The 24102-nt window shown below is 52.5% G+C and overlaps 1 protein-coding gene across 4 annotated transcripts; it reads left to right on the forward strand.

Annotated features, from left to right (window-relative positions):
* The first annotated feature begins 9 nt into the window (after positions 1-9).
* On the forward strand, positions 10-23958 carry HSF1 (heat shock transcription factor 1). 4 transcript variants are annotated; one of them, XM_006943453.4, is made up of 14 exons: positions 10-300; positions 18432-18543; positions 18874-19010; positions 19368-19492; positions 20666-20741; positions 20815-20876; positions 21011-21107; positions 21212-21348; positions 21434-21709; positions 22103-22183; positions 23030-23135; positions 23207-23272; positions 23358-23427; positions 23509-23958. In XM_006943453.4, exons 1-14 carry the CDS (start codon positions 184-186, stop codon positions 23712-23714), a joined length of 1668 nt encoding a protein of 555 aa, XP_006943515.1. In that variant the 5' UTR covers positions 10-183; the 3' UTR covers positions 23715-23958. The 4 variants fall into 4 exon arrangements, with proteins under 4 accessions (XP_006943515.1, XP_006943516.1, XP_006943517.1 ...); XM_006943454.4 differs by having other exon boundaries at positions 11-300; positions 18435-18543; XM_006943455.4 differs by lacking the exon at positions 22103-22183 and having other exon boundaries at positions 11-300.
* The last annotated feature ends 144 nt before the right edge of the window (positions 23959-24102 follow it).

The raw sequence follows: 24102 nt of genomic DNA on the forward strand, positions 1-24102 counted from the left end.
GGCGGCGCCGGCGGGAGCGCGCCCGTCGCAAGATGGCGGCGGCCATGCTAGGCCGCGGGGCCGTGTGTGCGCAGCGGACGGCGGCGGTGGCGCTGCCCCGGCGGCAGGCGCGGCGGCGGCGCTAGCCCGGCCCTCGGCCCCATTTCGCGGTCGTCACCACCGCCTCTCCCCGCCTTGCACGGTATGGACCTGCCCGTGGGCCCCGGCGCGGCGGGGCCCAGCAACGTCCCGGCCTTCCTGACCAAGCTGTGGACCCTCGTGAGCGACCCAGACACCGACGCGCTTATCTGCTGGAGCCCGGTGAGGGGGTGGGGCGAGTCCCCGTGAGGGGTGGGATGTGGGGGCGGGAGCTCAGGGTCAGGGTTCGGAGGAAAACGTGCGGGGCCCGCTCCTTGTCGGCCCCTGCCGCGCCAAGTGTCCCTGGGCTGGGGAGGAAGGGCCTCTTCTTTGGTCTTTCGCTAAGTGTTGAACAATCGCGGAAGTGTGTCTGTCCTTAGAACAGTACCCAATCTCGCTGGCGAACAGTCAGCCTAGGTGATCCTCTGAATCTTCTCAAATGAGTTTCCAGGGTGGTGTGGTCGGCAGCTATTTGGAGAAAATTAGGACGTGGCGCGTGAATTGGAGGGCGTTGCTCTAGTGCGAAAGGAAAGGGAGCGAAAACAGAAAGTAAAACGTCATAAAGTTCAGATTGATCTTGAACCCATGTCCAGAGATAGTAGAGTTGGGCTTCCCTAGAGCAGCTTTGGTTTTCATTCTTCACCGGACGAGTTTATTCAAGTCCTTGTCTCCAGTTGCCTGGCAGCAGGCTTGTTTACATGGTTTGACCCTGCAAGACCGGACGACTCCGGTTTTGCAGAGGTAAATCAGAGAGTGTGTATGGAGTTGAAGCTCAGAATCTGCTGTTCCCATCCGAGCTGTGATGTCGTGTCTGGGAAGGCCAGAGCCATACCCCAGGCTGGCAAATGGGTGACCTGAAGAAAGGCCACTCTGGTCATGCAGAGCCTATGGGTGCCCCCAAATACGTTTTGACCTCCTGGGGGCCAAAACGCTGGCTTTCTCAGACTTTGGTAAGTACTTCTCCTTCATGCTCTTAGGCCATTAGGAATGAAGAAACGCTTAGCTTGAAGCTAGCCCCTAGCTGGAGGCCAAGTTCTCTCTTGGGCGGTCTGTTTGCTCAAGTTTGCTGCCTGAAGACTGGGAATAAAGAAACTAGATATCATGCAGCATTCTTTTGGGAGACACTTTGTGTTGGTTTCAGTGACATGCCTGTGTGGGCACTCTCCATTTCTCAGTGCACTGCCTGTTTACTCTGATGACAGACTGGAGTCCCAAAGAGGGGCAGCATGCTTTCCCAAAGGCTGCCGTGTTAGTGCCATCCACTCATTCCAGACCTTGCATTTTTCTGACCCAAGGGAGTGGGCTCATATTTCTGTCTTCTTTTATCTTTCTTCTTCCTCTTTTTCCTTCCCCTAACTCCCAGGACATACTCTTAACCCAGACCAGGGAGGGGCATCAGAAATGCTCTGGAATATTCCAAGCCTAATCCTACTAGGGTGATCCACCCCACCTGCTAGGGTGCCCCTTAATCTGCTCTCTTTTTCTGCTTAGAGATTGTGAGGCGAGTGGGTGAAGTGTCACCAGCATACTCTCCAGGACCCACAGCCTGTGTTCTGGGCAAGGCCTTTGAACAGGAATGGTCAGGCCTGTGACAGCCTTCCACTTAGAGTGGCTGCACCGCCCATGAACCCCAGGCAGGGGGACGGGGAACCAGCTGGAGCACAAGTATTTGATCCTTCCTGGTTTGTATGCAGGTCAAGCAGGACATAGTGGTAAGGGCTGGCACCAGCAGTGAATATAGAAGTCACAACAGTAGCTCAGCAGTGGAAGGAAGCCCTTTTCCAGGCTGTGCAGGGGGCTGTTGAGCTGCCTGGCTCAGAGACAGGAGATGGTCCTATACCTGTGGCCTCTGTCAAAAAAGTTCACACAGGGCCTTCTGCAGACTTATGGCCCGGAGTCTGGCTCTCAGAGGCCTTGGAAAGCTCTGATGTCTTTGCTTTTGGTGTTTTTTCCTTTGTGTTGGAAGTTTTCTCTCAGTTCTACCAAGAGAGACTCACCACGTTTGACCTAAGGGACAAGGGGCAGTCAGAGGATTGGTGCTTGACTCTCAAAGGTGAATAAGGTGGGGGAAGCGGTTCATCCCCAGAAACCCTGGCCAGTGGGGCCAGGTCCGAAGAGCGTTGGGCTTTTTTATTATTATTTTTTTTTTTTAATTAACATCCAAATTAGTTAGCATATAGTGCAACAGTGATTTCAGGGGTTAGGTTCCTTAATGCCCCTTACCCATTTAGCCCATCCCCCCTCCCACAACCCCTCCAGTAACCCTCAGTTTGTTCACCATATTTATGAGTCTTCTGTTTTGTCCTCCTTCCTGTTTTAATGTTATTTTTGTTTCCCTTCCCTTATGTTCATCTGTTTTGTCTCTTAAACTCTTCATGAGTGAAGTCACATGATATTTGCCTTTCTCTGACTAATTTCACTTAGCATAATAACTTCCAGTTCCATCCACATAGTTGCAAATGGCAAGATGTCATTCTTTTTGATTGCCGGGTAATACTCCATTGTATATATATACCACGTCTTTATCCGTTTATCCATCGATGGACATTTGGGCTCTTTCCATACTTTGGCTATTGGTGATAGTGCTGCTGTAAACATGGGGGTGCATGTGTCCCTTCGAAACAGCACACCTGTATCCCTTGGATAAATGCCTAGTAGTGCAATTGCTGGGTCGTAAGGTAGTTCTATTTTTAGTTTTTTGAGGAACCTCCAGACTGTTTTCCAGAGTGGCTGCACAAGCTTGCATTCCCAGAGCGTTGGGCTTCTTGTGCCCAGCCTGAAGGACAGACCAACAGGTCACTGCCCCCAGACAGTCGTGTTGGCTTACTCACTCTCAGATCCTCATACAGTTAAAGACACCCTGGGCACGGCATCTCAGCGGGTCCTTAGAGGTCCCACAAGACCCTGCAGCTCCTGCTTCTGTAGGGACGGAACTCGGTGAGCGTGAGCGTAGCCTGTGGGTGTGCCCCTGCGCCTCTGACCAGCAGCCTGTGCTGTTCCCCTTACCACCCACACCCACTGGGACTCTCTGTGAATTGGGCCTGCCTGGCCTAGGGATCAGGCCTGGGTGAGGCTGGGAGGTGCTTGACGGCACAGTTTAAGGAGGCACTTTTTCTTAGGGCCACGTGGAGGAGGCCCTGGTGGGGGGGCTCCTTAAATTTTGGCCTTGGGCGCCTCTCTGGCCCCACCCTGGTACCCGTCTGCTCTGTGCAATTCTCTTTTCTTTGGGAGCAGGAATGAACCTAATAGGATTGTGTGGAGGTGGAGGCCTAGGAACTGGAGGTCGCCAAGGCCAGGGCCTGTCCCAGATGGCCCTTGAAGTGCCAGCGGTCGGAGGCTCACTCTGGAGGGGCTGGGTCTCTGGGTGGAGAGTCCTAGGCACAGCACTTCCTGTAGTTTGGTCATCAGCTCCCTGTGAGACTACTTGAACGGGTCTGCGTGCAACCCGTACACTCAGAGCTGGCCATGGAACATTTCCAGAGCTCCCATGACTGGCAGGAACATTCCTCCTCTCCTGGCATTGAGAGCCAGGTGAGGCCTGCTGAGCTCGTTCTCAGACAGCCGGCAGGACCGGGCAGGCCCTCTGGATCTTGCCCTTGGGGATCTGTCAGTTGAGCCAAAATGCTGCAGGAGCAGCCCGGGTTAGTGCTCCCCAGTGGCAGGCTGGGAGGCACATGGCAGGGCCCGGAGGCTCCCAGGGCCTCCCTGAACCCAGACGGCTGCAGGACCAGCTGCCAAAAGCAGCACAGGTGTGCTTGTCCAGACCTTGCCTGCAGCGTGAGGCTAAACTGAGCCTTTTTGTATCTGTTCTCCATCCACAGCCATGCAAGAAGGTGACAAATGGCTATTTCGTAGAGAAGAAAACTGAGTCTCAAAGACATTAGGAAACTTAGCAAAGAAAGCTGGGGATTGGTTAAACTGGACCTGAAGGCCACCGTCTTCCCGGTGATGGCCAGCTGTTGCTCTCTGACTGCCTTCTCCCGGCGCTCCACACTTCAAGACGCCGGCCCCACCCTCACCTGCTTTCTTAGTTAGACCCTAGCTCCGCTTGGACTGCCCTGTGCTGCAGGCGTTCACAGGCAGAATTGTATTTTGGATTTTTACCTGAGAGTTCCCCTTGCTTCTTCTGTAGACATAAACATATACATGGACAGACAGATGGACGAGACCGGCAGAGACCTATAAACGACAGGCTCTACACGGTGGCCTCCTGCGTCTGTTTCCTCCTGCCCGCCCCCGCGGCCCCCGGGATGGGGAGGGGGGAGGGGCCCAGGGCGGGGCTTCTCAGAAGGGGGCTGGAAGTCTGGGCCGTTGAGGTCTCCTTGAGGAGAAGGTAGATGTCCAGGGCGTAGCTGTGTGCGCCTGACTCCTCAGGACCCGTGTGTGCTCAGAACTCTTTATTAAAGGACCAGGGAGGGGGCAGTGGAACCTGCAGGACCCACCCTGGGAGGTGCAAAGAGCTCCCGTCGTGTATCACCAGGGACTGAGCCAGGGTCCTCACGCTCCATACACCCCGGGGCTTCCAGCTCTGGCTGCGGGATTCTCTCCAGCTCTGGAAGGAGGCTGTGAAATGAGGAAAGCTGCCCTCAAATGCTTCCCAGTCCTGGTAGCACAGCAGCCAGCACCACCGACTCTTCCTTTCTTGACCCTGAGAGCTGTCAGAGTGAGCAGAGTCACTAACCTGCACGTGCTCGATGGTCTGGAGGTGTGAGTCCAGGGGCCAGTGGCCAGAGGGCCAGGGATTAGGAGGGATGTATTGGTGCCTGTGTTGCAGGAACTAATAAAGTGAACTTGAGCAGAAACCAGAAAAGGACGTGATGGTGCAGATGGTCTCACACTCAGATAAGGACACAGCCAGGGTAGAGGAGGGGTCCTCAGTGGCTCTCCCTTTCTGGACCAGCCTCACGCCCCCTGACACCTCACTCTACGCCCGGATTTCTCTGCTTCTGTGGCCACGTTGGCTCCAGCCATACTCTCACTGCCTCTAATGCCCGTGTTCCTGGAACCCAGAGAGCAGTCGGCCAGCCACATTCAGAACGGAGCACATCGTGCAGACTGGTCTTTGGATTGACTTTTGAGGAACAAAAACGGGTGACTAAGGTGTCCTGGGGCAGATACTTGAAAAATGCAGTGGTATTCCCTCATGGAATACAGTGGTTGTTAACCCTTTGGGGTCGTGGAGCCCTTGGAGAAAATACTCAAAGACAGAGACCCTGTCTGTAAAAACATACATCCCTGCAGAATTTTGCATTCATTTTAGGTTGTTCCCAGGGCCATCAAAAATAAGACCAGAGGCTCCAAATTTAGTCAGACTTGGCAGTTACCAAGAAGTGCATCTTGGGGCACCCGACCTGCTCAGTGCATGGAGCATGCAACTGTTGGATCTTGAGGTTGTGAATTCAAGCCCCATGCTGGGTGTAGAGTTTTGTGGGTTGTTGTTATTTATTTACTTATTTATTTATTTACTTATTTACTTATTTATTTATCAAGAGCACATGAATGCTGAGGAGAGGGGCAGAGGGGGAGAAAGAATCCTAAGCAGGCTCCACACTCAGTGTGGAGCCCAACATGGGGCTCAATCCCACGACCATGGGATCATGACCTGAGTCAAAACCAAGAGTCAGATGCTCAACCAACTGGCTATCCAGGAGCCCCCAGAGTTTACTTTTTTTTTTTTAAAAATGCATTTCAGGGTGAGGGCATTGGTTACCAGCAAGCAGATGGGCACTCACTTCTCCCTGTTCCTTCCATATTTCTAATCAGAGGCCTTTTTAGGAAAAGCTAAGATCACCTCCAGGATTCCCTGGAGGCAGCAGAGAAGGCGGGGCCTTGAACCACGAGGCAGGGAGAGAGAACATCGGGTTCTGTGATGGATTCACCAGGAGACATCTGAAACTCCTGATGGCCCTTCAGGTAGGGCTTATAGGACACGTTCAATGTGGGCTTAACCCTTGAACAGTGTTCAGGATTGGAAAACAAGGACAGGTGAGCCACACAGGTTCCAGTCTTTCTACCTAGAGGCAGTTTTCAAACTCCAGCACAGAAAGGGGAAACTTAACAGCCCAGACTTTGGAGAAACTGAGGCATCTTGAATTTGCAAGGTGTGGTACCAGAGAAGGGAGCTGGACTAAGAAAGAGCTCCAGGAGTCTGCACATGAGCCCCTTCAGGTCTTCAGCAGAGTTCTGGTTCACCCATCCACAGGAGGAGACCTATGAAGCCAGCCTGAGAACCTCCTAGGGAAGGAACAGTCACTGAGGAGAGCTCAGACAGGGCCATGAGTTACCTGAATTCTCACAGCCAGAGCAGAGGAACCATATTGAACACGTGGAGCGTTCAACAAGGACCAGAAGACCTACAAGTTGGAGGTGGGACTGAATTAAGAAAGGCTGCCCCAAATGCAATGTAATCGAGTGTAAAGACAAGCCTTGAAAGGATCAGGCTGATCCACACGAAACACTCTCAGGAGGAATACCACAAAACCCAGATGCAACGTAAAGACCCCCGTGTCCAGGGCCCAGTCAGAACTAACAGATGAGCCAATGGACGTGAGAGTGCATCCTGTGACAAAGAAGGGGAGTCATAGCTGTGTTCCCAGGGGTGATGGGAACTAGCCAACAAAGACCTGAAAGCAATTGTAAAAATATTGAGTGCTCAAAGAGGCAAAGCAAAACCATGAAGACAGTGGAAGAGAGAGAGAGAGAGAGAGAGAGAGAGAGAGAGAGAGAAAGAGAGAAAGCAAATAAAATGGCAATGGAAAAGTCTATCGTGCAGAATTCCACATTATTTGTGTAGACACTCCCTCCAGGGAGGTGACACATATTCCCCACCTGTACCTGTGGCCTACACATAGTGACTTCCAAGAAGCACCGAGTGGGAAAGGGTGGGAGGTAAACTACAGTGGAGACCCCCGACAGACATGGCCTCATGTAAGTGTCCAGCTGTGGTGTGATGACAAAGGCACTTAACCTCTATGGTCTTCCTCTCCAGAACCTTCTGTAACCCCAACTAACCTCATAACTGTGAGGAAAAGACACAGGACAAATCCAAATTGAGGGAAATTCTACAAAATACTGGACCGGTACTCCTCAAAACCGTCAAGGTCATGAGAAACCAGAAAAGTCAAAGAGACTGTGATAGCCAAGAGGAACGTAAGGAGACGTAACAACAAAGTGTGGTGTCATCTCTTAGGTGAAGTTCTGGGACAGAAGGATAGTAGGTAAAAACTAAGGAGATCTGAATAAGATAGAGACTTTATTTAGTAAATAATGAAGTGCAGGTATCCCACTTTTTTTTTTTTTTTTCAACGTTTATTTATTTTTGGGACAGAGAGAGACAGAGCATGAACGGGGGAGGGGCAGAGAGAGAGGGAGACACAGAATCAGAAACAGGCTCCAGGCTCTGAGCCATCAGCCCAGAGCCCGACGCGGGGCTCGAACTCCCGGACCGCGAGATCGTGACCTGGCTGAAGTCGGACGCTTAACCGACTGCGCCACCCAGGCGCCCCAATATCCCACTTTTTTTTGAGAGAGAGTTCATTTTACGCTATTTCACTTTTATAACAAAAGACCTACATTACTATCTGTTTTCACTAACTGAAAGAAATCCGAAGAGGAGTTTCATTTTTACAAAAAAAGGCAAAAGCAAAAATAGCATCCAGCATTGATTTTGCAGCGAGCTGTTACAGAGGCAGCGTGCGCTCCGAGCAGCAGGGGTGGCCGCGCCAAGCTCCTTGCTCAGGAACTGCGTTCAGATCTCGCATCAAGCTGCTAGAGCTAGTGCTCTGTGTCCGTGAGCATTTGTGGTTCATCTCTGCTTCGTTTGTGCATCTGTTTGCAAGATGTGTTCTTAGGTATCAGAAAAGCTGAAGAGAGGTGATTTTTTGGGTCTGGGAATACTCTAAATTTTTCCATGTCAATTAACAGTAATTCTTGGCCTGGTGAATGTTGGCATGGGAACGCCGTACTTCCGGGCAGCAGGGGAAACCTGCATATTGATTCTTTCCTTGCGACAACAGTGTTAACACTGTTAACAACGGCGTGAGGGCTACGTGAGAGCTCTGTACGGTCTTCCCAACTTTTCTGTAAATCTCAAGTTACTCTTAAAAAAACGAAAATAAAAAAAATAAAGTTACTCTAAAATTCAAAGCTTTTTTTTTATACGTCACTACTGGAGATTAATAGCGGATTAGATTCTGCAGAAGAAAAGATCACTGAACGAGAGTAAGCATAGATGCTGTCCATGGTGACGTACAGGGAAAAACAAGACTGGAAATAGTGAGCAGAAGCAGAGCCTCACGGGGATGATATCGCATAGCCTGACGCACAAGTGGAGTTCCAGAGTAACGGGAGAGGGAATGCTTAGACATAGTTGTCCAAATCTTTGGAAAGCTGTGAACCCACAGATCCAAAACTTACAAGAATTCCTAAGGAGGATAAGCACACACAAAAAACAAACGAACAAAAAGACCCAGGGCATATCACTAACAAATTACTGAAAACCGATGAAGAAAAAATCGTAAGAGCAGCCAGAAAAAGAAAGAATTGCACAGAGAGGGACCCAGACCAGAACAACACTGACTCGGCACCTGTGAGATGCGAGGCCAGAAGGGAGCTCTGTGGATGAAGCCTGGCCGGCATTCAGAACCCACTGTAACTCACCGCATCAGCGGACAAAGAGAAGAAAACCCGCACGACGCCTTAATGGTGGCAGGGGAAACGTTGGACAAACTCAACACTCACTTTGTGATAAAAGCTCAGCAAACTGGGAAGGGCATTTCCACAGCCTAATAGGAAGCGGCTATGAAAACCTACAGCTGGCATTGTACTTAACCCTGAAAAAGCAGGTGCTTCTGCCACTCCTCTTCAATGATGTGTGTGACACCCTGGTCGGGTAGTCTGGCAGATATAAGTAAATAAAAGACCGAAAAATTGGAAGGTAGGACATAGAACTGGCTCTGTTTATAGAAAACATTGTAATTTACTTAGAAAGTCCCGAGAAATCTACCAAAAAAAGAAAATACCAAAGTGATTAGAACTAGTAAATGAGTTTGGTGAGGTCACAGGATTCAAGGTTGATGTAAAAAAACCAATTCTATTTCTGTATACTAGCAATGAACCCTTGAGAATGGAAATATTTAACAATAGCATTAAAAAAACACAAAATACTTACTGGCCGTATTATCTCTTGCTGTGTAACCAGTTGTCTCCAAACCTAACTGCTTTAAACAGCAAACGTCTCACAGTTTCTGAGAGTCACGAGCTGATTCTGACGCGAGGTCTCTCACGAGACTGCAGGCACTTCGAGGCTCAGCTGCAAAGAGAGACCCACTTCTAAGTTCGCTCAAGTGCGTGGTGGCAAGTGGCTTCCATTCCTCACCACAGGAGCCCCTCAGCCTGCTCCCTCGGCCTGTCAGCCTGCTGCTCCCGGAGCAAGGGATCCAGTGTGGCCTTTGTAATGTGTTCTCGGATACATGTCACCTGTTAAGTGCTGGTGGTCACCAAGAACAACCCAGCCACAGCACAGGAGAAGGCAGCACAAGGTGTGAGCCCCCAGAGGCAGGGATCATTGGGGGCTGCCTGTAGACCAGTTACCACGGGTGTGGACCTTGTAAACCATGTATAAAATTTGTGCACGGAAAGCTATAGAACACTGCTGAGAAAAATTAAAGAGGATCTAAGTAAATGGAGAGAAATGCCATGGTCATAAACAGAAGACCCGGTGTTGGTAAGATGAAAACAGATTTCACACAATCCCAGTAAAATCTCGGCAGACATTTTTGTAAATGTTGGTAAAGTGATCCCTACTAGAGTTTATATGAAAAAGCAAAGCCAAACATTCTCAACAGAGAATAGACAGTTTTTTTTAAGTTTATTTATTCACTTTGGGGGGGGGGGGAGAGAACAAACAAAAGTGGGGGAGGGACAGGGAGAGACAGGGAGAGGGAATCCCAAGCAGGCTCTGCACTGTCAGCACAAAGCCCAATGTGGGGCTCGAACCCTCGAACGGTGAGAGATCATGACCCGAGCCAAAGTTGGCCACTTAACCAACTGAACCACCCGGGCACCCCTTCAGACATTTTTTTAAAGGAGAACAATTGGAATGCTCACACAAATTGATTTCACAATTTACTATAAAGCTGTAATAATCGGCACTGAGTGAAATTGGCATAACTGTAAACATATAAACAGAACAGACTAGAGAATCCAGAAAGAGATCCACCCATTTAAAGTTCATTGATTTTTGACAAAGGTGCCGTTGCAATTCTATAGGAATAGTCTTTTCCACACGTGGTGCTGGAATAATTGGGCGCCCGTAAACACAGATGTGAGCTCGCCATGTGCCTCACACCGTGTACAAACACTGACTGAAATGAATCAGACTGAAATGTAAAAGCTAAGACTAGAAAACTTCTAGAAGGAAAAAACCTGAATGACTCAGTTGGTTAAGCGTCCAACTTCAGCTTAGGTCATGTCATAATCTCCTGGTTGGTGAGTTCGAGCCCCGCGTCCAGCTCTGTGCTAACAACTCGAAGCCTGGAGCCTGCTCCAGATTCCGTGTCCCCCTTGCTCTCTGCCCCTCCCCTGTTCGCACTCTGTCTCTCTCTCTCTCTCTCTCTCTCTCTCTCTCTCTCTCTCTCTCTCAAAAGTAAATAAACATTAAAAAAAAGAAAAGACCCGAATGCAAATGTTTATAGCACTTTTATTCACAAGAGCCAAAAACAGGTCAGCCTGCTGGGGAGTGGCCGGACAAGCGGCGGCGCCCCCCCGCAGGGAGCTCCACTCAGCACTGAAGAGGAGTGAACAGCTTTCCGGGAGACTCTGTGGCCGAACCTTGAAAGCATTCTGTTGTGCTAAGTGCAAGGCACCAGACACAAAAGGCTGCATACTCTGTGATTTCATTTATGTGATATTCTGGCAAAGGCAAATCCAGGGGAGCAAAGATGAGGTCAGTGGTTGCCTGGGGTGGGGGTTGACCACAGAGGGGCATAAGGATAATTTCGGGGGTGATGGAAATGTCTTCGGTTCTCGCATGTGGTGGTAAACAATTGTATGTCCAAAGTGGATCAAGCTATGCATTTTAAATTATAAACTTGATGTAATTGTATCTTCCCATTTGAGAAATGTGGGGTGGGGGGGTGTCCCTGGTGGCCAGTTATGTAGAGATACCTAGTCAGCAAGAGCGTAACTCAGCAAACACTTTGTCCTGGGGACGAGACAAGACACGGTCTACATCATGCGCATGGATGACAGATGCAGCCTGGGAGCGCCTCCGTCAAGACTAGAGAGAGTGTGCAGCCCCAGAAGGAGCAGTCTTTTCTTCCATCTTCCATCCGAGGGGGACTCCATCTCCTGTCCCACGGATGTCCCCCAGCAGTCCACCAAATGCCTGCTCCCTGAAAATGTGAGAGCACCTAACGCAGTGCTCAGAGGCAAGTTATACAATTAAGTGATCCCATTAGAAAATAAGAATGGCTTCTAAGCTTCCACCTTAAGAAAGTAGAAAAAAAAGCAAAGTAAACCCAAAGCAAGCATAAGGAAGGAAATGATAAAGACAACAGAAGAAGTCACTGAAACCGAAAATGGTAAAACAGTAAAATAAATTAATTCAAAAACTGATCCTCTGAAAAGATAAAAAGTGGTAACTTGTCGCATGACTGACAGAGAGACAAGACCTGAATTGCCAATATCAGGAACCAAGAGGATATGTGTCACGGCAGACCCCTCTGACGGTATGAGGGTAGTAAGGAAGTGCTTTGAGCAGCTGTATGCGTGTGCATTTGGCAACGTGGATAAAAATGGACCAATTCCCTTAAAACCATAAAGTGTCAAAACTTGCCCAAGGTGAAATGGATAGCCTTAACGGTCCTAACTCTATTAAAGAAGTTGAATTCCTAGTCATAAACCTCCTAAAAAGTCCAGGCCCAAATGATTTTACTGCCAAATTTAAACATTTGAAGAAGAAATAACACCAATTATACACAACTTTCTCCAGAAAACCAAAGGAGGGAACACTTTGCAGCTCATTTTGTGAGGCAAGCATTACCTTGGTATCAAACACAGGGGCACCTGGGGGCACCTGGGTGGCTCATTTGGTTAAGCAACGGACTTCAGCTCAGGTCATGATTTCATGGTTCGTGGATTCAAGCCCCACAACTTTGGCTCAGGTCATGATCTCACAGTTTGTGGGTTGGAGCCACCCCACCCCCCACCCCCGGCCGGCTCTGACGACAGCTCAGAGCCTGGTGCCTGCTAAGGATTCTGTGTCTCCCTCTCTCTCTGCCCCTTCCCTGCTCATACTCTGTCTCTCTCTGTCTCAAAAATACGTAAACCTTAAAACACACACAGGGGTACTGCTGGCTCAGTTGGAAGATCACGTGACTTTTGATATCAGGGTTATGAGTTTGAGCCCCATGTTTGGTATAGAAGTTATTTTAAAATAAACTTTTTTAAAACTTAGGCAAAAATAGTCTAAGAAAACTAAGAACCAGCATTTTTCATAATGTTTTCTGTAAAATGTAAGCAAATCTAGCAATATATAAAAAGAGTAATGTCACAACACAAGGAACTTATTCCAGAAATGGAAGGGTGGTCCAGGATTTTAAAATTAAGTCAGTGTAATCCACTGTGTTAACAACGTAAAGAAGAAAAGCCACATGATCATATTGTTTGCAGAAAAAATATTTAACAAATTTGATGTTCATTTATAAAAAAAAAACCAAAAAACAAAAACTCAGGAAACTGAGAAGAGTGGGGAACATACTCAGCCCGATAACAAAAAAAGGATCTACACCTAACATCATACTTAATGTTAGGAGAGACTGAATGCTTTTCCCCTAAGATAGAACAAGGTACAATTCTATTTTCACCAGTTCTAATTAGCATTGTACTGGAAGTCCTATCTAGTAATTGAAGACAAGAAAAAGAAGTTAAAAGAATATATATTGGAGGGGGCGCCTGGGTGGCGCAGTCGGTTAAGCGTCCGACTTCAGCCAGGTCACGATCTCGTGGTCCGTGAGTTCGAGCCCCGCGTCAGGCTCTGGGCTGATGGCTCGGAGCCTGGAGCCTGTTTCCGATTCTGTGTCTCCCTCTCTCTCTGCCCCTCCCCCGTTCATGCTCTGTCTCTCTCTGTCCCAAAAATAAACGTTGAAAAAAAAATTTTTTTTTTAAAAAAAAGAATATATATTGGAGAGCAAGAAATAAAACTGACCTTATTTATAGATGGCATGATTGTCCACACAGAAAAATCTCAAGAAATCTATAAAAATACTCCTAAAACTAAAGAATTGAGTTTTGCAGCGTCACTAGATACAAGGTCAACATACAAAAATCAATTGCATTTCTAACAAACAATAGGAAATTGATGTGTTTTGTTTTTTAATATCATTTACAGTTGCTCCAAAAGACTACTGGGGAGCCAGGGTGGCTCAGTCGGTTAAGCAGATGATTTTGGCTCCGGTCATGATCTCATGGCTCGGGAGTTCAAGCCCCACGTCAGGCTGTGTGCTGACAGCTTGGAGCCTGGAGCCTGCTTCGGATTCTGTGTCTGCCTCCGTCTCTCTGCCTCTCACACTGCCCCCCCCCCCTCAAAAATAAGCATTTTTAAATTTTTTTAAAAGATGAGAACTTAAATACAAGCATAGTAAAACATGCAGGGATCTGTGTACCAAAACTATAGGATTATAAAAACACTTATTTTTGTTTTTACATTTATTTATTTTTGAGAGAGTGAGACAAAGAGTGGGGGAGGGGCAGAGAGAGAGGGAGACACAGGATCCAAAGCAGGCTCCAGACTGAGCTGTCAGCACTGAGCCCAATGCGGGGCTCGAACCCACAGACCGTGAGATCATGACCTGAGCTGAAGTCGGACGCTCAACTGACTGAGCCACCCAGGCGCCCCTATAAAAACACTTAGGAAACAAAGCAGAGTTGACCTCAGGAATGGCATACCATGTCTATTGATTTTTGGAAGCAAATTTGGGAAGCTTTCAGGCCTTATTTCTTTTAGTATTTGTTCTGGTCCTTCTTTCCTGTAACAAAATGTACTCCATTTACACGTACGCTGAGGCAGTTAAAGGTTTTGGGTTTGGTTTGGTTTGGTTTGGTTTTTTTGAGACTCCTTTCATTTTTCTTTACTCTGTTTTCTCTCTGTCCTTCTGCTTTCATCATCTCTATCAATCCATTTTCAAATTTGTTGATTTCTTTGTTCTGCCAGTTCACATCTGCTGTTGAGTCTTTCTAGTAAATTCCTCATTTTGGTTATTGTACTGTTGGGCTCTGGAATTTTCATCTGACTCTGCTTTACAAGTCCTGTCTCTTTGTTGCGATTCTCTCTTTGGCAAGGCACTGTCACCTCATCTTTAAACATATAGGTGATGCTTGCTTCGAAGTCTTGAGGAAACTTTACACCTTGTCCCTCTCACGCTCCGTTTCTGTTGGCTTTTTCTCCTTTCCCTTGTGCACAGGTCACACTTTGCTGCTTCTTTTCGTGTCTCATAATTTTGTTGAAAAAGTATATTTTAGGTAATGTAGTACTTCTGGATGACCACCCCACCCACCACCCACCTGCCCCCCACGCTTGTTTTTGTTTTGTGCTGGTTTGTTTTGTGACTTAGCTGGGTTATTTTAGTGAAGTCTGTATTCTCTTTGACCTCAGTGTTAACTCTACTGCCTCCCAGGGTATTACACCCAGACTTTAGGCTCTAATTACTGCCTGATTGTAGTGGTGTTTTTTGACGGTGCCCCAGGGCACAAATTGTTGAGCGGTCTAACCCAATTAAATTCAACCAGTGGTAGTGTTGAAGGCCTGTCTTTGAGGTTTGTTCTGACTCTGGGAGGGCTGTGAGCTGCCTCTCTCCAGTAGAACAGGCTGGGCCTGGTTGAGCTGGTTACTCTGAACCAAGAGGTGCCGTTGTTTTCAAGAGCAGCCTTACACTTGAACTTCCTTACGTTTTGTTTCAAATAAAGTGAGTTCCCTTGGGGAGCCCCTTCAGAGCTCTCTTTCCTTCTGACTGCCTCTCTCCCGAGAAAATCTCACAGTTCATGGGATTGAGCCCCGTGTCAGGCTCTGTGCTGGCAGTGCAGGGCGTGCTTGGGGTTCTCTGTCTCCCTCTCTCTGCCCCTCCACCACTTGCACAAGCACACTGTCTCAAAAATAAGTAAACTTTTAAAAAGAAAAAATAGGGGTGCCTGGGTGGCCCAGTTGGTTAAGCATCCGACTTCAGCTCAGGTCATGATCTCACAGTTTGTGAGTTCGAGCCCCGCGTCAGGCTCTGTGCTGACAGCTCAGACCCTGGAGCCTACTTCGGATTCTGTGTCTCTTTCTCTCTCTGCCCCTTGCCCACTCATTCCCTCCCTCCCTCCCTCTCTCCCCCCCCCCCCCCGTCTCAAAAATAAATTTAAAAACATTAAAAATTTAAAAAAAGAAAAAAAAAAAGCTTTGTTTCACTTGGGAGTGGTTCAGTAGATCTCACACTTGAATCCCAGAAATGGAAATTGCTCCTTCCTTTCCTTTTTTTAAAACTTTTTTTATGTTTGTTTATTTTTCAGACCCCCCCCCCCACACACACACACAGCATGAGTGGGGCAGGGGCAGAAAGAGGAGACAGAATCTGAAGCAGACTCTGAGCTCTGAGTCAGATGCTTAACTGACTGAGCCACCCAGGCGCCCCTGCTCCTTACTTTTCAAAGCGAGGCTTTGCTGGATATACAATTCTTGGTTGACCGTTTTTTTTCCTTTCAGCCCCTTTACTTTTTTTTTTAAGTTTATTTATTTTGAGAGAGAGAGCAAGAGCGGGGCAGGGGTAGAGAAAGAAAGACTCCCAAGCAGGCTCTGCACTGCCAGCATGGGGCCTGACGCAGGGCTTGATCCCATGAACCATGAGGTGATGATCCGAGTTGAAACCAAGAGTTAGACATGTAACTGACAGAGCCCCCCCCAGGTGCCCCTCCTTTTGGCCCCTTTAAATGTAATCCTATTGCCTTGTGGCCTCCGTGGATTCTGATGAGAAATCAGTTTTAATCTTTTTTTTTTTTTTTTTTTTTTTTTTTAATGGAGTTTGTTTAGCTTTCTGGACGTTTTTTATCAAACTTAGGAAATTTGGGGCCATTATTCCTTCAGCTATTCTTTCTGTCCTTTTCTCTCCTGGGACTTCCATTGGGCATAAGTTGGTGCAATTATATTTTTTAATTCAGATTTGGTTCATTTTTATCTTTATTGGTATTCTTCATTCCACGAGATGTTCTCATGCTTTCCTTTATTTCTTTAGCTGCCATTTCATTTCATTCTTTGAACAAATTTGAAATTGTTGACTTAAAGTCCTTGTCTAGTAAATCCAACTTACAAGTTTCATTAGGGATGGTTTCAATTGATTGCTTTTTTTCCCTAGTGTATAGGCCATGTCTTGTTTCTTTGCAGGTTTCATACTTTCTCATTGGAAACTGGACTTTGAATTAATATAATGCGGTATGTGTTAGGTTCTGAATATCAGATTCTCTCTCCTCCCCAGATTTGTTGCTGTTGCTGTTTCTTGTAGTTGCTGGTATTCGTTTGTTTAGTGACTTTTCTGAACGAATTCTGGATGACTTATGGTCTTTGTTGTTCGTGACCACTGAAGTCTGCTTGGCTAGCTTAGTAGTGAGCTAGTCAAGGGAACAGAAATTTCCCTTGCCTCCTGGAACCAATAAATGTCCTGTTCTTTGCCGGGGGACCCCGTGTAGGTGTTGGGGGATTTATTGCATTCGGCACACAGCCCAGGTAGGTGGCGCCTCTGCTTTGTCCTCTGCTTCCTGCTTGTGCAGAGCCTCCAAGTCAGCCAGAGGTGCACGCCTAGGGCCACGTCAGGTCTTCCCTGATTGTCCACACAGCCCTACACATGCGTGTGACTTCCGGATGCCCAGGAATGTTTTGGAGCTTTTCAAAACCCCTCGCTTTTGAGGTCTCATTCCCTAGCTCTTCCTTTTGAGGTTTTCTAGCTAGCCTGTTTTTTGCCCTGTTATCCTCTGCCTGAAACGACCACAAAGTTTTGAAATCCTCTTTTGATGTCGTCAACAAACATCCCTAAGGAAAAGGCTTTTTGTACTGGGAGAGCTTTGGGTCAAATCAAGCAAAGACAGCTTTACAAGTGGAAGCTCCCAGGGAGCTGACCGGTCCGAGAGTAATTCTCTGGGAATGGGGCTACAGGAGGGGAAGCGGGAACAGGGCAAGTCAAAATACCACAAAGCTCACTGATCTTACTGCAGGAGAATCACTTTTCTTGAATAAAGGCTTCCCGTGTTGCTGTTGATTTTCGGAGTTCTGAAAAAGCGCACTGTAACGTTTCGGCCGGTTTTCTTACTGCTTCTTTGGAGGAGAAGACTTTTCAGAGGCCCTTTCTCCCCCTCCTCCACCCCTTCACATGCTTATATCTGGGTTCATTTTCACATGCACGCACGTGTGTGGACACACAAGGCTCTAGCTTTCGCCTACCACCAGGGTTCCTCTGGCTTCTCTCTCTCCTTACCTTCAGCCCCTTCTTCGATGGGGAAGCCATGCCCAGTGTCCCTGGCGGACTCAAGGGTAGCATGTCCTGTCACCCCCCACCCCCTCCTCCCCTCACCACTCTCTGGCCCTGTCCCAGGACCCTGCCCCACACCCCAAGGCCCTTCCAGCAGAGGCTGGCCTTGCCAACCTTCCTGGTAGCTTCTGGATTGAGGTCAGAAAGAAGATGGGGGTGACTGGTGCCTCAGCCGATTGAGCATCTGACTCATGGTTTCGGCTCAGGTTCGTGGGTTCGAGGCCCGTGTCAGGCCCTGCGCCGACAGTGCGGAGCCTGCTTGGGATTCTCTCTCTTCCCCTCCCCCACTCACCCCCTTTTTTCTCTCTCTCTCAAAAATAAATAAAAATTTTAAAAATGTGTGTTTTTAAAAAATGAGGGGATAGAAGATGAGTAACGCAGGGACCGCTTCACAGCCTCTTTTTCCCGCCTCAGATGCCGAAAGAAGAACGAGGTTGCGTTTCTGAGTACAACTGTGTGTTTTCCTCCCATTTTCTTGGCTGCCTCACCTTGGGGTCTTGGTTGCTCCTGGGGGAAATCTGATTAAAGCAAAAACAAGGTCCCCTAAAGACTGGGCGTGAGGTGCCGCGTGTTTCAGGCAACTTCTGGAGCCCCGGGGCAGGGCTTCCTGGCTGCGATGAGGTCCCCTCATCTCTCTGGCCATGTGGCTTCTGTCACCCAGTCCCGGGCCTCCAGCAGGGCACACGCAGGAGCGGAGGTACCGGGCACATCTGGGGACTTGTGCCTCGTGGGCTGCGTGTGACTCTGCCGCGTGCCTCCCAGCAGAGCGGGAACAGCTTCCACGTGTTCGACCAGGGCCAGTTTGCCAAGGAGGTGCTGCCCAAGTACTTCAAGCACAACAATATGGCCAGCTTCGTGCGGCAGCTCAACATGTGTGAGTACCCTGCTATCTGGGCGTGTGGGGCGGGGCATGATGCAGAGCCTGGCGCATCTGGGGGGCCTGCGGCCAGGGCGCCTCTTCCCAGGGGAGCAGAGTCTCAGGGAAGAGTCTCTGAAGTCCCAGCCAGACACAGGCACACACGCTGGTGAGGGCTTGTCGTCTGGGGTATGGGGTCTCCCTTAGACCAAGACCACCCAGCTGCCACAGGCAGTGGTGTGACCAGAGCCGTGCCAGGCATAGCCCTCCTCCCGGACCCCTCCCTTTGTCCCTCGGTGGGGCGGTGCCCGGCCCTGAGGCAGAGCTGCTCCACCCCGTCATGTGCAGACGGCTTCCGGAAGGTGGTCCACATTGAGCAGGGTGGCCTGGTCAAGCCAGAGAGGGACGACACTGAGTTCCAGCACCCGTGCTTCCTGCGTGGCCAGGAGCAGCTCCTTGAGAACATCAAGAGGAAAGTGACCAGCGTGAGTAGTCCGCCTCCCTTTCTCTGCCTCCTCAGACCTTCCTCCAGACTATGAGAGGGAGCAGCGGCTACTTGCTGTCCTGCTGGACCTACGACTGCTAAGGGCAGTCAGCTGCTGGCCTGGCCGCCCTGAGCCCTCCTCCTGATGGGCCCTCTCCTCCCTGCTTGTCCATCTGGGACTCCCCTTGGCCGTTCCCCCATCAGCCACCACATTGAAGGCCCCTCTCCAGACTGCCAGCCCAGCCCCTTGGCCCTTCTGCGGCATCCCAGGCCCTCCCCTCTTCCCCTGGGGTGGGGGGGGGGGTGGGCATCTCAGTAACTGTTTCCCCGTCCCCCCCCGCCCCCACCGGGGTCCCAGGTATCCACCCTGAAGAATGAGGACATAAAGATCCGCCAAGACAGTGTCACCAAGTTGCTGACTGACGTCCAGCTCATGAAGGGGAAGCAGGAGAGCATGGACTCCAAACTCCTGGCCATGAAGCAGTAGGTTCCACGCGGCACGTGCAGGGGGGCGCCTGGCAGGGGACGTGGCGGGACAAGGGGACCTGTGGGAGGCAGCCTGAGGAAAGAGCAGACAGGAGAGGTGCAGGCCTGGGAACTGGCCACCCCCTCCTGGGGCCCCTTCCTACTAGCCCTGCCTCCTACAGTCTGAGACAGGGACGCTCCAGGCTTCTCCCAAGCGCAGAATTACATTTGGACTTGTGTGCGCGCCCTGGGAGACAGGGTCTAACCCAGTTCCCGCCCCAACGGGCAGAGCTGGGCTCCTGGCACCTGCCTCCCCTTTCGGCTCCTCACACTGCGTCCCGAGTGTGCACTCCACAGGCCGGGATGGCTGGTCTTCACCGCCCCCACAGCGCCAACGCTCCCGCTGGCCCCCACTGCCGCTGGGGCACGTTTGACCACCAGTAACCGGCCCTGTGCTCCCCTCCTCAACCAGGACCCCTAACAGGGCTGGCCTGGGCCGCCTCCTATGCACTTGGGGGCCCCGGGGACCTCAGAAACCGCAGCCTAGGGTGGCTGTCCTCAGCTTGGTGTGACCCGAAAGCCTCTCAGGGGGCAGGTCCTCATGACCCCCAAGTCCTGGAAGAGGCTCCTGGGCTCTCTCTCCACATTTGGGGCTGGCAGAAGCCTCTGGCTATAGGACATCTGGGTGTGGGGCCAGGTGAACTTGGCCTCCCGGGACATGGGTGCCTTGCAGGTCGAGGCCAAGAGGGGCAATTCCATGTCAGTAAGACACTTGGGGGCCCATCAGAAGGGCCAGGCTGCTCACAGCCCTGCTCACCCAGACCTAGTGACATAGGACGGGCATAGGACAGCTGCCATATGCTGCTCTGTACCCCTGGCCTTCCCTCCTCTCCTCAGGTTCAGGTGGGGCAGAGATGGCTCAGAGGGACGGTGGGGGGGGGGGGGGTGGGTAACACTCAAGGGTGTCCAGGAGGTCTCAGCCAGTACCCTGGGGTCCACCCAACACACCCAGTCCTGTGCTCTGCCCCCGCCCCCACAACTGACACACCCCTGCGTGTCCTCCCTGGCGGTCTGCCCCCAGCCCTGTTACCACCGCACCCCAGACCCCACGCCTGCCCAGGGCGGGACGGTGGGGGGGGGGGATTCTGTGGAGGGCCCCCAGCACTGCTGACCACGCCCACTGTGTTACAGCGAGAACGAGGCCCTGTGGCGGGAAGTGGCCAGCCTGCGGCAGAAGCACGCCCAGCAGCAGAAAGTCGTCAACAAGGTGTGCGGCGGGCCTCGGGGGAGCCTGGTGGGCCCCTCGCAGGGCCAGGCTAACTGTGCCCTTCTGCCCGCAGCTCATCCAGTTCCTCATCTCACTGGTGCAGTCCAACCGGATCCTGGGGGTGAAGAGAAAGATGTGAGGCACAGGGGGTGCCCGTCCCCAGCACGGGGCCCAGGGCCACCCTGTCTCCCCCTGGCTGAGGCCCGGGTGGCCCTGAGGTCTCGGGGAGGCACCTAAGCCCACCCCTTACCGCCCCCCCCCCCCCGCAGCCCCCTGATGCTGAACGACAGCAGTGCGGCACATTCCATGCCCAAGTACGGCCGCCAATACTCCCTGGAGCACATCCATGGCTCGGGCCCCTACTCGGTGAGCGCCGGGCGCGGCAGGAGCCGGGCGCGGCAGGACTGGCCTGGGCGGGGCAGGCACATGCTGCAGCGCCTGCCACACAGGTCACCTCCCTTTGATGGCAGGCTCCCTCCCCGGCCTACAGCAGCTCCAGCCTCTACTCCCCAGACACCGTCGCCAACTCCGGACCCATCATCTCCGACATCACCGAGCTGGCCCCCGGCAGCCCTTTGGCCTCCCCAGGCGGAAGCGTAGATGAGAGGTGGGGGCCACGTCACCCAACCGTCAGGAGAAGGGTGGGCCCACAGAGGCGGCAGCTGCTGACGTGTGTGTCCCCCGACGTGCAGGCCAGTGTCCAGCAGCCCCCTGGTACGCGTCAAGGAGGAGCCTCCGAGTCCTCCTCGGAGCCCCCGGGTGGAGGAGGCCAGTCCTGGACACCCGTCCTCTGTTGTGGAGATACCCCTGTCCCCGACCGCCCTCATTGACTCCATCCTGCGGGAAAGCGAGCCTGCCCCTGCCGCCCCGGCCACACCCCTCACGGATGCGGGGGGCCGTCGCCCCTCACCCTCGCCCCCACCGGCCTCGGCCCCTGAGAAGTGCCTCAGCGTAGCCTGCCTGGACAAGTGAGTGCCGCCCCACCCGCCTCCGCCGCAGCCTCAGGAAGCACGTCTGGGCCTCTAGCTAGCGCTGTCCTGGAGGGCTGGTGTGGGGCGGTCGTCAGGCTGTGGGCGCAGGGGCGCCGGGGGGTGAGCCAGCAGACCTGGCCCTGAGCTCAGAGCCCGTTGTCCCACATCCCCAGGGCCTCAGGAGCCAAGGGTGTGCAGCCTTGCAGGTCTGTCGCACCTGCTTTCTGAGCCGCTCTGGCCGCTGCTGTCACCCCTTCCTGCGACAGGCCACTGCATCTGTCCTGCCCAGCAGAGGGCTTGCCCCAGAGGCCAGGCAAGCAAGGGCGGGGGGCACGGAGTCCACCTGGCCCCCACCTGCAATCGGGGGGCTCTTGTCTTTGTATCTTGCAGTTTGGCTCGCGCTCCACAGATGTCTGGGGTCGCCCGCCTCTTCCCCTGCCCCTCCTCTCTGCATGGCCGAGTCCAGCCAGGGTTAGCGCCGTCCCCACTGGGGAGGGAGGAGGGCTCCGCCAGAGCTCAGGCCCCTCCCCAGCTTCGGACCAGACCCTGGCCTGGCCATGAGCATTGGCCCTGCCTGGTGAACGGGCGTCCCGGGCCCTGTGCAGCAGGGAGCAGCCCCCCCACCCCAGGCTCTGGGGCCCAAGCCAGTGCCCCAGCTCACTGACCGACAGAGATGGGCCTCCCCGCCTGGCACTGCCACTGGTGCAGCCAGGCTCCTGGCTGCCGTGCTGACTGGCTTCCTCTCAGGTTGGGGCAGGGCCCTGTGGACGCCTCCCAGAGCCAGCCTGGCCACCTGTCCAACGGCACAGGTCCACCAGGTGGCCCAGGGCCTTCTCGGCCACAGCCTCCAGACCCAGGTCTCTTTCCCGGCATGCACCAGAGTAGAGACCGGCCCTCCATACCCTGCCCGCAGCTCCCTCTCCCCATCCCTGCTGTCTTCCAACGTAGAGACAAGACCTTGCCGAGCCTGAACACCGCCCCCAGCCCATCCTGAGCCCCCCTGTCATTTTGGCTCAGCCATTTAGTGCTGTCAGAGGCCTTACTGGGCCTCACAGCGACAGGACCGGCTGGCACAGCCTGAGCCGCTCTCGCCCCAGTGACCAAGCACCCTGGCCCTTTCCCACACACGTTCCCCCCCAGGCCCACACCAGGTGTGCGATGGGGCCCCGCCTCGGAGGGCTTCCCATGAGCCCAAGCGGGGTGGGGGTATAGCTGAGGACAGCCTCTCTCTGTCTGGTGGGTGTGATCACCAGCAGGAGGGCACCTGGCTGGGGGTGCCTAGGGCTCCACTTTACCTGCCCTCCTCATTCTGGCTAGGACCGAGCTCAGTGACCACTTGGACGCCATGGACTCCAATCTGGACAACCTGCAGACCATGCTGACAAGCCACGGCTTCAGTGTGGACACGAGCGCCCTGCTGGACGTGAGTGCCTCCCTACCCCCACCCTGCTCACAGCTCACGGGCGCAGCCTGACCGCCCTCCCTTCCCTGCAGCTGTTCAGCCCCTCAGTGACAGTGCCCGACATGAGCCTGCCCGACCTTGACAGCAGCCTGGCCAGCGTGCGTAGGCGGGGCGGGGGGGGCGGGGGGGAGGGGGGCGGGCAGGGAGCAGGAACCTTCACTCTGCCCCCTCCTGCCCTGGCAGATCCAGGAGCTCCTCTCTCCCCAGGAGCCCCCCAGGCCCCTTGAGGCAGAGAACAGCAGCCCTGACTCAGGTGAGCCAAGCCCTGAGCCCCTGCCCTGCCCCAGCCCAGTGTCCCCACCCGCCAGTGCCCTGACCCAGCCCCCACCCTCAGGGAAGCAGCTGGTGCACTACACGGCGCAACCCCTGTTCTTGGTGGACCCGGGCTCCGTGGATATGGGAAGCAGCGACCTGCCCGTGCTCTTCGAGCTGGGGGAGGGTTCCTACTTCTCGGAGGGGGACGACTACGCAGATGACCCCACCATCTCCCTGCTGACGGGCTCTGAACCCCCCAAAGCCAAGGACCCCACTGTCTCCTAGAGGCCCCAGGGCGAAGGCTGGGCGTGGAGCCTGCTCAGCAGCGAGGGCCCCAGCCCTGTGTGCCGTGGCAGCTCGAAGCCTTACAGCCACACTTGGACTGCCCCTCACTGTGGCCGTTCCCAGGCAGGATTGTATTTTGGATTTTTACATGAGAGTTCCCCTTGCCCCTTCAGTAGAGAGAAACACATACATGGACAGACAGACGGACGAGACCGGCAGAGACCTATAAATGACAGGCTCTACATGGTGGCCTCCTGCGTCTGTTTCCTCCTGCCACCCCCTGCCCGGGGGGGGGGGGGGAGGGCCCCAGGGCGGGGGTTCTCAGAAGGGGGCTGGAAGTCTGAGCCGTGATGGTTTCCTCGGAGAGAAGGTAGATGTCCAGGGCATA

Source organism: Felis catus, chromosome F2, assembly GCF_018350175.1.
Source record: "Felis catus isolate Fca126 chromosome F2, F.catus_Fca126_mat1.0, whole genome shotgun sequence".
In the NCBI taxonomy this organism is placed as follows: domain Eukaryota; kingdom Metazoa; phylum Chordata; class Mammalia; order Carnivora; family Felidae; genus Felis; species Felis catus.

Bases quoted from the DNA above. Each gene is read 5' to 3' on its own strand.
- HSF1 (XM_006943453.4), top strand. From the start codon at position 184: ATGGACCTGCCCGTGGGCCCCGGCGCGGCGGGGCCCAGCAACGTCCCG. The intron at 20,877-21,010 runs GTGAGGCACAGG...CCCCCCCCGCAG, and splicing joins CTGGGGGTGAAGAGAAAGAT to CCCCCTGATGCTGAACGACA. The intron at 23,273-23,357 runs GTGCGTAGGCGG...CTGCCCTGGCAG, and splicing joins TTGACAGCAGCCTGGCCAGC to ATCCAGGAGCTCCTCTCTCC.